General features: G+C 38.7%; 2 protein-coding genes across 2 annotated transcripts; both read right to left on the bottom strand.

Annotated features, from left to right (window-relative positions):
* Positions 1-624: 624 nt before the first annotated feature.
* Positions 625-4,708, bottom strand: LOC109194757 (adhesion G-protein coupled receptor F1-like). The gene is made up of 2 exons (XM_019345527.1): positions 4,686-4,708; positions 625-1,498 (listed from the first exon to the last, which is right to left on the bottom strand). The coding sequence occupies exons 1-2, from the start codon at positions 4,706-4,708 to the stop codon at positions 670-672; spliced, it is 852 nt and encodes a 283-aa protein (XP_019201072.1). The 3' UTR covers positions 625-669.
* A 6,000-nt stretch (positions 4,709-10,708) lies between these two features.
* Positions 10,709-11,574, bottom strand: LOC112842386 (probable ATP-dependent RNA helicase ddx42). The gene is made up of 2 exons (XM_025898764.1): positions 10,872-11,574; positions 10,709-10,761 (listed from the first exon to the last, which is right to left on the bottom strand). The coding sequence occupies exon 1, from the start codon at positions 11,491-11,493 to the stop codon at positions 10,963-10,965; it is 531 nt and encodes a 176-aa protein (XP_025754549.1). The 5' UTR covers positions 11,494-11,574; the 3' UTR covers positions 10,709-10,761; positions 10,872-10,962.
* Positions 11,575-13,324: the final 1,750 nt, after the last annotated feature.

Raw genomic sequence — 13,324 nt, 5'->3', positions numbered from 1 at the left:
TGAGTTTCCAGTACTGGTGCTCTAAAATGGTTAAAAAAAACCCATGCCCAAACAGTATTTGAAAATGAACGAACAAGCCATGAAATCCACAAAAAAGAAGAAAAAAAAAAAGTAAAACATTTAAGTGAGAAAACTGTTCTTACCCTCGTCCCACTTCTGCTACGGGAGACTTGTGACAATGCTGCTATTTCTGACCGTACCTAAAAAAATCATTCTTCAGAGTTAGAACACTGTATTAAAAGTCACCTGAAGTATTTTTTTTTCATATAGTCCATTCATTTTTTACGCCTATGGAAATGTCCATCATGTCTTTTTCAATGCTTGTGTAGAATATGAGTACATATAAATAACTGTATTTAAAGTTTGAGAGGTGAATTCTTTTTTAGAGTCTATTTTATTCTTTAAGTAACCTGACTTCAAATTGAATAGTGACCTGTAGATACCTTTTTGTCCAACAAAGTTCCAAAGACCAAAATAAAGAAACCCTGTTAAGAAACAGACAACAACAGCTTTTTAAACAAAAGTGATAAAAAGAAAACTCACCATCTAAACTCTATTAAGCATTGGTTGAGTACTATTATATCATACAGGCTGGTAAAAACTGAATTTATACCTGTAGCGAATTGAAGAATGCAAATGCAATAAGGATTCCTTTGTCTGTTGGATTAGCTAGGATTCCAGCTCCCAAGTTATTCCAAAAAACGGTGTGAGCACAGCCAAACTTTTGGCAATAACTTTTATAACATGCCTTTCGCCTGCTTGTGCAGCAGTTGTTCCGACCCTTCTCCTTATAATTTTATACAAAACCACAACCAAAATAAAGAGGTTCATCAGCACAATTGAAAGTGCAGGAATCACAAATGCCAGTAGAGCTTTGGACTCATCCCAGTTGAGCCAGCAGACTGCATTATCTCGAATGTATTCGTTGTCAGGTGCAGTTGCAGCTATAGTTACTGTTGCAATGATGAGAGGAGCTCCGTAGCCTAGAAAGAATCCAATGCCCAGCATAGATGCTTTAGACAAACCCTCACCAAAGACATTAGTTGTACGGTAGAGCAGCAACAGAGCTGAGGCCAACATCCAGAAGAACAGAGATAGGTAGAAAAAATGGATAAAAAAGGTAGCTGCAGTGCATGCTGGGGTTTTTTTGTCTTTTGCATCTGAAATGGCCGCTCCAATTATAAACCAAATATCTGCAATCAGGAGTGACGCAGCAATGTTAACAATGGAAACATGACGCAGGTAAGAGGTTTCATTCTTTCTTATTTTTCTCCATATGAGGCCTTCAATAATGAGACATATGACCAAGGAACCCATGGAAATGCCAACTCCAATGTAGGTTATAATGTCCAAATAGAGTTCCTTCTCACTGTTCGGTGACATGAGGATGGAGAATGAGGTCAGGTGGTTGCAGTTGCACGTGACAGTTCCAGTTTCATTTGAATTTAACACTGCTTCACAGCCCTCATCGTCCCATCCTCCGAGACCATCAAGGAGACTGAAGTTCCAGAAGACACATTTAGGGTTTCTCAGTTTATTATTTAAAATATCAAATGTCAAAGAGATATTATTGATTTGGCCACTGGACTGAACAAGTACAACCCTGCCACCGATGACCCTAACAGATGAATTGTCTATTTCTCTTGCAGGGAGTACATTATTCAGTGAGGCGAACGTCATCACTCTGATTGACTTATTTTTTCCCTCATCCTTTGGTATTTCTATCTCCACTGAAAAATTAAAATCACCAATGATAGGGTTTGTGTATATAGTTCTGTTCAAGATGATAAAAGGCGTGTCGATACCAGAATCATTGACACTGGCAAGGTGTTTTGTTATTTTTTCAAGAGACTCCAATAATGATGAACTGACATGGTCAGCTTCAGAGATGTTATACGAGATACTTTCATACGAGACTCTTTCTTTGTTCAGAAACAAATCTGATCTGTGGTGAGAACACCTGCAGTTATCAGGATATCCTACAGTGAAAGGAAAAAAAAAACCCAGTAACATCACTAAACTAGCATGCATGTATACCCTCATTGAGTTTTCATTAATTGAGATATTTAATAATTCTGTTCTTTTGGCGACATTGCTGAGGATCTGAACAACAGCATCAATATTTTTAGGTGAGTTAACCACTTCCACAGTATTCCCATTAGTAACATTGCTGAGCTGTTGCAAGAATCCTGGCAGTGTAGTGGCAGTTAAGACCTGTGAGAGTTGAAGAGAAAAAGTATTTAGTTTCACAATGTCAACTCAATGTCAAGTTAAAATGACAAAATTAGTCTTCCTATTCACTAATTCTTATCTCCACATTTCATTTTTCTGTTTGTAGAAACCCTCAGAGAATCCTGCTTAAGTTTACTACAGTCTTTTAACCTTAATCTGCCTGCAGTTACAAACAGAGTAGTGAATACTGTGTTCCTTTTGTGCTTCCCATGCCTTTGATCTTAAATTGCAAACAGAGCTATAGTGGCAAAACAAAGAAAGACTACCTACTTACTTTGTGATTATTTATTGGACAAGTTTTATTTTTGTTAAAGTCTTCACATATTAACAGTTTGCCTGTTCCATCACAAATATTATATTATATATAGTTGTCTTAGGTTATTATTACATTTTAAAAATATCTGAAGCTAGCAGAGATAGTAATTATGTTTGATCTGAGAATATGAGGGCAACATGCCAGAACCTAACCAGCATGTAACTCCTATTGAGGAGTTCTCCTATTGAGTCAGCTGAGAAACTGTAGACCAAAGAAAAAAGGATCAAGAAATGTAATATTTCCTCAACCCCCTGACCGTGGCTCAGGGGGTTGGGAAGCGCACCTGTAACTGGAAGGGCGCCGGTTCGATCCCCGGCCTTTCTGTCCTGGTTGTTGTGTCCTTGGGCAAGACACTTTACCCTACCGCCTACTGGTGTTGGCCAGAGGTGCCGATGGCGCGATATGGCAGCCTCGCCTCTGTCAGTCTGCCCCAGGGCAGCTGTGGCTACAACCGTATCTTGCCTCCACCAGTGTATGAGTGTGTGCGTGAATGAATAATGGCATTGTAAAGCGCTTTGGGTGCCTTGAAAAGCGCTATATCAATCCATCATCATTATTATTATTATTTATAGTAACAGCCAAGTTATCAGTATGGTTATTGATATTAATAATAAACAACATAAGAGCAATGAAGTACACTCTTTAGGTTTGTTATGATAACTTGTTCCAAGAAATTCAATTTTGGTAAGGTGATATTCATATTTTGCTTTGCTTTTCTGCTTTTTGACATGTCAATGGAAAAGTAGTGAGTATCCAGTCTGATACACATGGAAATGAGTTGCTCATACATGTGGATGGTGAAACGCAGAAGAACAAAAAAAGCAACAAAGACATTCATCAAGATGGCAGGCTTGGTAATTGACTGATTCTAGCATAACACAACTTCTGTTGTGTGCTTTTTTGGGGCTGTAGTTTTTTGTTTGTTTGTTTGTTTGTTTTTTACTTTCTAAGGTCTGTACTGTGAAGCAGAATTTTTTTAATATATAAATTGTGACATCTATTTTTACTTGTGAACATTATGAATCTCCTACATTTGGATCTCTTTCAGTTTAATTACCAAACTTTGGTTAAGCCCAAAGTTACCTGAAGAAGACAAAATTGTATTTTGTAGTACAGACCTCTGTACTAATTCTCATGTGAACGCACAAGGGAAAACCTAGGTTAACTTGGTAGTTGATGATCAGCTTTGTTTCACCATTTATTGTGATTGTTCATGTTAGGGTGAGTGAATCCAGACAATGGAAAGCAGTGGGTATACTGAACTTGTTTCATTGTACAGGCCCCAGGAACTTTAAAGTGACACTAAAACAGTAGAGAAACTGTCTCAACAGAAATCGAACACCACATAGACCTACAATCAAAACAATTTTTGTTGTCTAGCATACTGGCCATGTGAACATTGGCTGGAGGAGCTATAAGCACTATTTCAGAATTTGACAGGCGGGTTCAGCTTCCATTATAGCAAAGAATGCAAACAATCAACTTCATGTGTTCAGAATCCTGTATATCTTAGGTGGCATATGGACAGAATAAAAACTGATTTAATATGACGTTAAGGAAGTGCTGTGTGGCAGCCAGAATTGTGGACCCAAAGTGCATAGCAGCAGGTAGGACTGAACTTGAATAAGAGCTTTATTGCTGGATTTATAAATACATAACAGAACTAAACCAAACTGGGAAGGCTAACCCACCAGTACTAAAAAAAAAAACATAATTGTGCTGTCATGGTTCTGAGTCTGTGACCTCAGGGGTTTGGTTTGGATTATTATTATCTTGTGTTTCAGGTTAGTTCTTGTTAAGATCTTCTTCTTCTTCTTAGGGGTTGGTTTCTGTTTTGTATTTTTGAGCTCCTTCTGTTCTGTGTCTCTGTGCCTGCCTTGGTCACATGTCTCTGTGTTCCCTCCCTGTTGCCATGTCTGAAGTATTAGTGTTAAGCTTGTGTCTGTGCGTGGCTGTTGTATTTCCTATTTTACTTTGATAGTGCCTGTCCTGTGTGTGGTGTGTCTGGTTTTGCTTCCCCTTGTCTCGTCAGCTCAGATTTCTCCCAGCTGTGTTTCCCTCCTGTCTCTCATTCCCTGATTGCTCCAGCGTGTATTTAAGCCCTGTGTTCTCTTCTGCTTGTCATCCCTTGTCTTACCTCTGCTCTAAGTCCCCTCGCATTTTAGGTTTGTTAGTTCTGGTTCCTTGTTTCTTAGTTTACCCAGTTTAGGTTATTTCTTAGTTTCTGCCCTCGCCACCTCTGTTTCTGTCTGTGTTTTCACCACATGTAAATAAAGTTCACTCATCGCATCCAAGCCAGTGCCTGCATTTTGGGTCCTTCACTCATATCTCAGGTGTAGAGTACTGTCACACGCACAGCAAGTAGGAGATCGCAACATTGGATGGAGGCAGACACGGGCACTAAAGAGAAAATCAGGGCAAAGAGGAAATACCTGGGGAACACGTCTGGCAATAATCTAACAGATGAGACAGGGGGAAGCAAAACTGAACATGATGCCCATCAGACAGGAGATTATCAAAGTAAAACAGGAAGTACAGGAAACACACACACTAAGACACAGACTGATGAAACCCAGGGAACAAAGGGAGGAGAGAGGGCAAGCGAGCAAGGGACAGAAAGGGCAAGACCGCGAGGGACAAGAGAGGCACACACAGAGACAAAACTTGACAAATATCCAACTAGGTGAAAAAACATGACGACAAGACTCACTTAACTAGGAGACTCTGAGGGAAGGACACAGAGATGAGACAAAGACATGAATGGGACCAATTAACAACTAAGACAACCTAAACTTAAAATAGTGATAAACTTGATCGGAAACACACTCAATTAGGAAACATAAGAGACACAGAGAACACAATGATGAATAAACAAGACTTAAAACTCCATTAACAGAAAACAATGGGTCAACGACCCAGGGACCCTAACACGTAATTTAGTTTTAAAATATATAGTTGCAATTGTCAGTTAGCAAGAACAACAATACACTAATTAACATTAATTAAAAGAGTAATTGGAAGACAGGTTCTTGTAACATTTTTATCGCTTTAATTTAAATTGTCTAATCGCATGTAAATTTTAGAAAAAAAAAACAGACTAGACTAATTACATTTTCAAATACAAATAACAAAACAAGAAAAGAGCTAGGTCACCTCAGACTGGTCAAGCAGCTCCTTAATGAGTCGGAGTATACAGGTGTCATTTTTATTAGCGGTTTTAGATACGGGCGACACGGGCGGTTGCCCGGGGTGGCATCGTGGTGGGGGGCGGCATCACGGGCATCGGCAAAAAAAAAAAATTAAAAAAACCTGCTCGTACTCATGCTGCCCCAACATCAGCCAGCGCATATTGGGAATGGCATAGGCACCGATCGGTTTTCTATCGCCCATTTGCTGGGAGTAAGGGCGCCCTCCGTTTGCGAGGTGCGCCTGCTGCTTGCGGCACAGGGAGGAGAGGGCGGGGCGGCGGGGGATTCTCTGGCTGGCTGGAGCAGCATCTAATAATCAACTCGCAAAATAAAACAAAATAAAAACAAACCAACAAACACGAAAACACCAGACATTATGATACAGACTTATAATTTGCGCTGGTGTTTTTTCGAAATTCAATACGCGAAAAGTGAGCGCGAGAGCCCTCGGTGCGCCTGCTTGCCGCTGAAGTCAAAGTAAACTTTATTGTCATCTCCGCTACATACAGTCCAGTATATAGAGAGACGAGACGACAAGGCTCCAGTTACAGCAGTGCAAGTAAACAAACAATAAATATAAGAAGAGTAAGAAAATAAATATACACTTTAGGACTAGGGGTAAAGGGATCAATGACAATTTAAAATTTATAATTTACAGAGTTTGATGACTTAAAGTCTCACACACAACGCGTCAAAAGGGGAGGGGGGCCGGCTGCTTCCAAATAGAGCACATTTCATTCATAATGATGTAAATCCAAGCCCATTATGTATTCATGATTTGAATCCTGGGTTGTGTGAAATCCCAGAAATACACCTTAGACAAAGTGAATCTGTGAACTAAGGTGTAGGTCTGTTAGGTTATGTTGTGGTGATCCTCGGGTTGGGGGATTTGTGTTCATACTGGAGTGCAAAATTAAAACTAATGGAAGATGGACAAGAAAAGTTCAAAGCCATCAGATGCTCAGTTTAGAAAAAATAGAACAGAAGAGGAGGAGAAACGAGCAAAAGATACAGATAAGCAGATGTGTGATTGGATAATGGCAGGTCATCCTGAAACAATCAGAATTAGAATCATACTTTATTAAACCCTTAAGGAAATAATGTGGGTTACAGTTGCTCCAATAAGAAATGGTAAAAATAGTAACAGTAACAGACTAAATTCCAAACAATACATTATGTTACAGAGTTTAATATTAATTAGTCATTGTCAAGTGTTGATTTGTCCTGTTCTCATTGTATGATGAATTGTGATGGCTGTTTGGTAGCTGTTTGCATACAATGCATACTCTCTCTCTCTTCATATGTGTGTGTGTGTGTACGTGTGTTTCTCTGGCGAAATTCAGTATGGTTCCGACAACAGTTTTATGTTAATGTATAATCCTTAATATGTTTTATGTGTGTGTGTATGTGTGTGTGTGTGTGTGTGTGTGGGGGGGGGGGGGGGGCAGAGGGAGTGTTCGCCCGGGGCGCCAAACAGGCTAGGACCGCCACTGTTTACACCATCGCAGAATGCACTCTTTTCTCCTTCCTCATTCATTGCACAGGGAACTTTGGCTGTGAAATCTTTAAGTGCCTCACCATATGGCATCTCATTACATGCTGGAACACCTAGTAAATAAGTTATAAATAAAGACGTCATTAAAGGTAGATATTTTAACCTGAATTTTATCAAATGCTTTGTAATTTATTCATCAATACTGACTCTCTTTGTAAAATGTCAGTGTTATTGTTTCTTTGAATTCATTGTATGTTTCTGATTGACAGGTAATTGTATCGGTCCCTTTGTCTGTGCAGCCAGTATCGTTTTTATATTGATAGGAAATGCTTTCTTTACCTTTGGATAAACAACAGAAATAACAAAACATCAACATGAATCATACAATCTAATAATTCACAAGTCAGGTGTAAGATTAGTTAGACTATTTTAAATATTGTTAGTATTGATATTGTTACACTAGTTACATAATGTAAATTATTTGCCAATAGCTGATTTGAATTTTTTTGCTTCTTTGTTTCAGGTTTACCTCTAATATCTTTGTTTGTAAAGTTAATAATGTAGTTGCTGTTGGCAAAGCACTTCAGTGTCACATTTTCACCACACTTCAAAAGTTCTTGAATTGGTTCTACTCTGATTGAGGGTTTCTCTTTGAGTGTGAAGGCTCCACTGGATTGTTGTCGATAAAATGAATCATCCTTTTTCCGTATGAGCCTGCATTCATAATTTCCTGAAATGAAAGAAAATTATTGTACACATAAATGAAGCTAGAGCAAAACAAACATAAGAATATATGGGATGACATGGTCACTTATTTCTGCATTAGACAGTTGGAATATGGTTGGTTCACCTATGTAGCTTGAGTGTTTCATTTTAGACACTACAAAAAAGCAGTAGCTCATAACAACATATAGAAATGTAAATTGTTAAGTTACTGCTGTACAATTAAAAGCTCAGTCACCACTTATCTGCATATTTTAGTAGGATTTTTAATAAGACATTTGTGACATTTGTGCTCTCAATCACCTAGTGTGTCAGCAACGTTACATCTGCGTAGCAAGTTCACATTCACAACTGGAACTTGTAATTTTGTATTTCTTTTTCTTGTGAAAGGCTAGTGCAAAAGTGACGGTTACCTATTCATCTTTTAGTTAATACTTTTATGGTTACTAAAATTTTTTCAGTCATTCTAAATTAATATTGCTTACTTCATTATAGTCATACAGTAGTAACCTTTTCCATAATCTAGATGATTTAGTCATACTTCCATATGTTGTTATTTGTGGGTCAACTGATCAATGGAAGAGTTGGTTTTGTGCTTTAAGACATGCATTGCCCTTGAGCCAATCAGAATGTTGAAGTTGCTTGCTACTAAAAATGCAGAGACTACACATATTTGAAATATATATGATTTGTAAATTTCCCCATGGAATGCAACACATGTGCAGTTGTGCGTTTCTTACCGCTGTCAGCAAAAATGAACTGTGATACAGTTAAGACTGAGTCATTTTTTATTTTTGAAATGCTGTGCACTTCATCTTCAAGTATGAGATTGCCATCACGTCTCCACTCTGCTCTCCAGTCAGTACCAAAGAGATCCACTGGTGGAGGGCCACATGTTACAGTGACTTTATCTCCAAAAAATCCTTTGCCTTCAAATTTAAACTCCAGAAAGTTTGGTCTTTAAAAATGGACATATATATCAAACAATCATCTTATCTGATCTGATTTCTGATATGATATAAAACATACATGTAAAATTTAATGAAATCCAGAATGTAGATGCATGTTTACCATCTGATATCATAGGGTAGACTTTTGCTAGCTGGTCAAAAATTCCATTGTTTAGTGCTTCAATGACTTGTAAAAAAGGAGCAATGACACTGTATTCAGCAATGGTGCTTCCTCTCCTATAATACAGAAAAGGTTTGCAAACGGTCACATTTCTGGTATGCGGTGTACATTTTGACTGACTCATGCCATACAAGAGAAAATGAGAGAACTTACCAATTAATCTACTGGAAAGTCTGATGTACATCATATGCAGTTGAGTCACAGAATAGCAGTTTTACATTTTCAGTCTTCTCAATTAATTCAATTCAATTCAATTTTATTTATATACCGCCAAATCACAACAAAAGTCGCCTCAAGGCGCTTTATATTGTACAGTAGATAGCACAATAATTACTTTGACATATTTCCAAAAACATTTTTAACCCCCTAGCACTGGGAATTCATTCCCCTAAATAGCTTTGGGCACATCCAAACATCCCAAAGATGGTCTGTTGGATTAACATCAGGTGATTGTGTTCATCTACTTGAGTACAATGAACTCAATGCTATATTTTAGAAACAAATTTGAAATGATCTTCTAGAGTCTCAGCTGACTGCCGGCTTCCCCAACCTTAGTACATTGTATAATGACTGAACTAGCACCACTGAATGGGCTGGGAGGTCAGTTCCTTGATCATCAATATGCAAATTCTCATGACCATTGATCATCAACCACTGATCAATGGTCATGAGTACCATTCATAGAGAGTTGGGGAATGGCTGCAATCACTGCATTGTAAGATGGCGAAAGATGTACCCTTGGGTCCCCTCCTCGATTCACAGATGGTCTTTCCCTTTTCACGTAAATGGCCTCCTTGACTCTACGCTCAAATCAGCGTTCCTCCTTGTCCAGGATGTGTACATCCTCATCATTAAAAGAGTGTCCACTGGCCTGTAGGTGTGAATAGACTGCAGAGTCCTGGCCTGACGAGTCACTGGTTAACCTTCATGATTTACACATCCCTGATGTGTAAATCATGGAAATCCTCCTGGCACTTAACAGCGTACACTATATTACTCTGTTTGTGTCGGGGGACCCAATCCTTGGGGTGGACCAGTTTTTGGCACAGAGTGTTTTGAGGTTTAAAAGCCACAGAGACGCAGTGTTTAGAAAAAATCAGTACGGGTTTTTGCTTAGACAACTGCTGCCTAAGCGAAAACTTGTAGTGATCCCCTATGTGTCAGGAGTATCAGAACAGTTGAGACGGATTTTTTCTAAACACCACATATCTGTGGCTTTTAAACCCCAAAACATGCTGCGCCCAAAATTGGTCCACCCCAAGGATCCAGATGAACAGATCAACCTTTTGGGACTCAGACAGACTGCACCAACAACCATACGATGTTCAAAGTTACATAAATTACTTTTTTTCCCCATTCTGATCCTGAGTTTTATAAACTAGAGAAATGATTGATATAATCGATCAAGTGGGCTGGGGTGAAGTCAAATTCTTGGCCTGTATTATAGTCTCAGTCTACCTCTGTATGTAAAGTGATGAATATGCAGATGTTTCACTCTTTGCCACAAAGGTGATTTTTTTTTAAGAAGTGTAGCAACTGTAAAAAAAAAAAAAAAAAAAAAGGTAAACAAAACAAGCCAAAAAAAAGAAGAAGTCAGGATTAGTATAAGATAATGTGACTTACCGGAATGTAATTAATTGTGCTCTGACATTGTTCTTTAGTGCTTGTTCGTTAATCTGTTCGAGATAGTGACATGGCCAAACATGAATTAAATACCCTATGTATCCAACAGGCTGAGATTCTGAGAAAACTGAATGACACAAAGACGGGGCAAATTGAGACTTACAGCAGTGCTAACATTTCTGAAAAATTCACTACTTGGATCTTTGTATATATCACAAAATTCCACATTTATGGTCATAGTAAAATTCTCCACTTCAGTAAAAACATTTGCAGTTGACAGTGGTGGTGTTGTTGTTCTTCGTACTGGTGCTGTTGTAGAGGTTGGCATTGGTGCTGTTGTAGAGGTTAGCATTAGTGCTGTTGTATTTGGCATAAGTGTTGTTGTAGTAGTTGTCACTGGTGGTGTTGTACTTGGCTCTGGTGTAGTTGTAATTGGCATAAGTGTTGTTGTAGTAGTTGTCACTGGTGGTGTTGTACTTGGCTCTGGTGTGGTTGTATTTGGCATTGGTGTTGTTGTGTTTGGAATCAGTGTTGTTGCAGTAGATGGTGCTGGTGTGGTTGTATTTGGCATTGGTGGTGTTGTGTTTGGCATCAGTGTTGTTGTAGTAGATGGTGCTGGTGTGGTTATATTTGGCATTGGTGTTGTTGTGTTTGGCATCAGTGTTGTTGTAGTAGATGGTGCTGGCGTGGTTGTATTTGGTATTGGTGTTGTTGTGTTTGGCATTGGTGTCGTTGAAGGCAGTGGACATGGAATGATAGCTGCAGAGGAACATTAGAAAAGTCATTATATTGTGTTCGTCACTTTGAGGAGATTCATGACAACAAATTGATGAATAAAAGTGAATAAAAATGTTTTATGGAAACAACTACAAACTTGTAATTTCTAACAAGAAAACGTTTACACTAAAGCAAGTTTAATAGATGATTCTAAGCAATGTTGAATCATCAATATGTTTATGAACACATGCTGGGTAGATACATTTATGTTTTTGGTGACAGTATTTTTCTGTAGCAACAGCTACAGTTTTCAGCTCTTACTTGTGATTGGTTCACAGAACTCCCCACTGAGAGGAAGTCCGTTTATGCAATCACAGGTTCGTGACGTGACATTACTGCATGCGCTGTATTCGTCACACTTGTCACATGACCAAGCAAACTGGTCCTCACACTGACACTGCAGTCCGCCAGTGGAGTTTGGATAGCACCCTGGTCAAGACATTTAAAAGAAGGACAAAACACAGTTCATAAGTCATACAGGACCATATAAACAGCATTAAATCTGACTGAGTACAAAAATCCTGTGAATAAGATCAAGTACTTACATGTGGTGAAGTTTAAAGCTTTTAGTGTTAAAGACTCAGTGATGATTTGGGGGAAGGAGAAATTTCTCAGAATGTTTCTGAGTACAATACTGAAATTTGGGGTCACACTGGATGCTGGGATGTGCAATTCAAGATCTATATCAAAGTCCACTGGTGCTGTGAAGGAGAAAAGGAGATGATGACATATAACTGTCACAATGATGGGAAACAATATTTACATGAAACTGCTGATAACAAGCGTTCACTTTTAATGCCCCGTTTCCATATGGCCACACTCCTATAAATTCATCTGTTCCACACGTCAGTGCATATCTCTTCTGTTACTGTTTGTCAAACATTATTTCCTTCTGCTTGAATTCAAAGTTTAAATGTTCTCAGCTGCTTGAGTCACAAGACAACTAGATATAATTCCAGATCATTTAAATTGCTGTATAGTTACAACAAAACTGATTCAATTAATGAAGGTTGCCCAGACTGACGAGAGACGAGAACTAGTCAGCTGCAACAGGAGCCAAGAGCACTGGGAATCAGTCCTAGTTCAAATGAATACTCGTCGGCATTGAATGAGATGAGAGCTCCTAAACAAAACACAAAGACACATTCAGCAAGGTAGAAGTTCCAGTTTTATCAGAAGCAACCTGAGGTATATCTAAAATCTCAGGTTAATCCATGTTGCTTGTGAATTCCACAGAATGTCAAATAACTAGAGAGTTTGGATGAACATTCCTGTTGCAACACAGTCTCATAAAGCCAGGCTCTGGGTGTCCAAAAAGGCCTGAGGAAGAGAAGTTCCCTTCCATGTAAGTCCGCTGAGCAGACCCACTTACCAGCTTATCAGACACTTCATGTTTCCAGAATAGTTTATTGATCGATTGATTGATTGATTGATTGATTGATTGATTGATCATACTTTATTCATCCCGAGGGAAATTGGGTTAAGGCTGCCAGCTGTGCCAGCGCCGTCTTACCCTTTCGACCATACATACATTACACAAACATCACATGGGGAAGACAGGTCAGAGGGGTATAACATGGAAAAGCACAACATGAGGAAAGATAAGGAGAAAAAAAAAATTCCCCCCAGACTGAGCTCCAACAGGGAGATCAGTTTGAGAACAGAAAAAAACACCTCTGCACATAGCACATGAAAAAAACTCTAAGATGAAGTGCTAATGATGTAGTAACTAAGAATGTGAAAGACAAGTAGTTACTCACTGATGAACTGTACATTTCATTTCGTGATCAACAGGAGGGAATGTCAAGAGAATATTGTATAATATGATCAGCTATATGA

Source organism: Oreochromis niloticus, linkage group LG15 (assembly GCF_001858045.2).
Source record: "Oreochromis niloticus isolate F11D_XX linkage group LG15, O_niloticus_UMD_NMBU, whole genome shotgun sequence".
NCBI classification, from domain to species: Eukaryota; Metazoa; Chordata; class Actinopteri; order Cichliformes; family Cichlidae; genus Oreochromis; species Oreochromis niloticus.
This window is presented reverse-complemented; position numbering and strand designations above follow the sequence as displayed.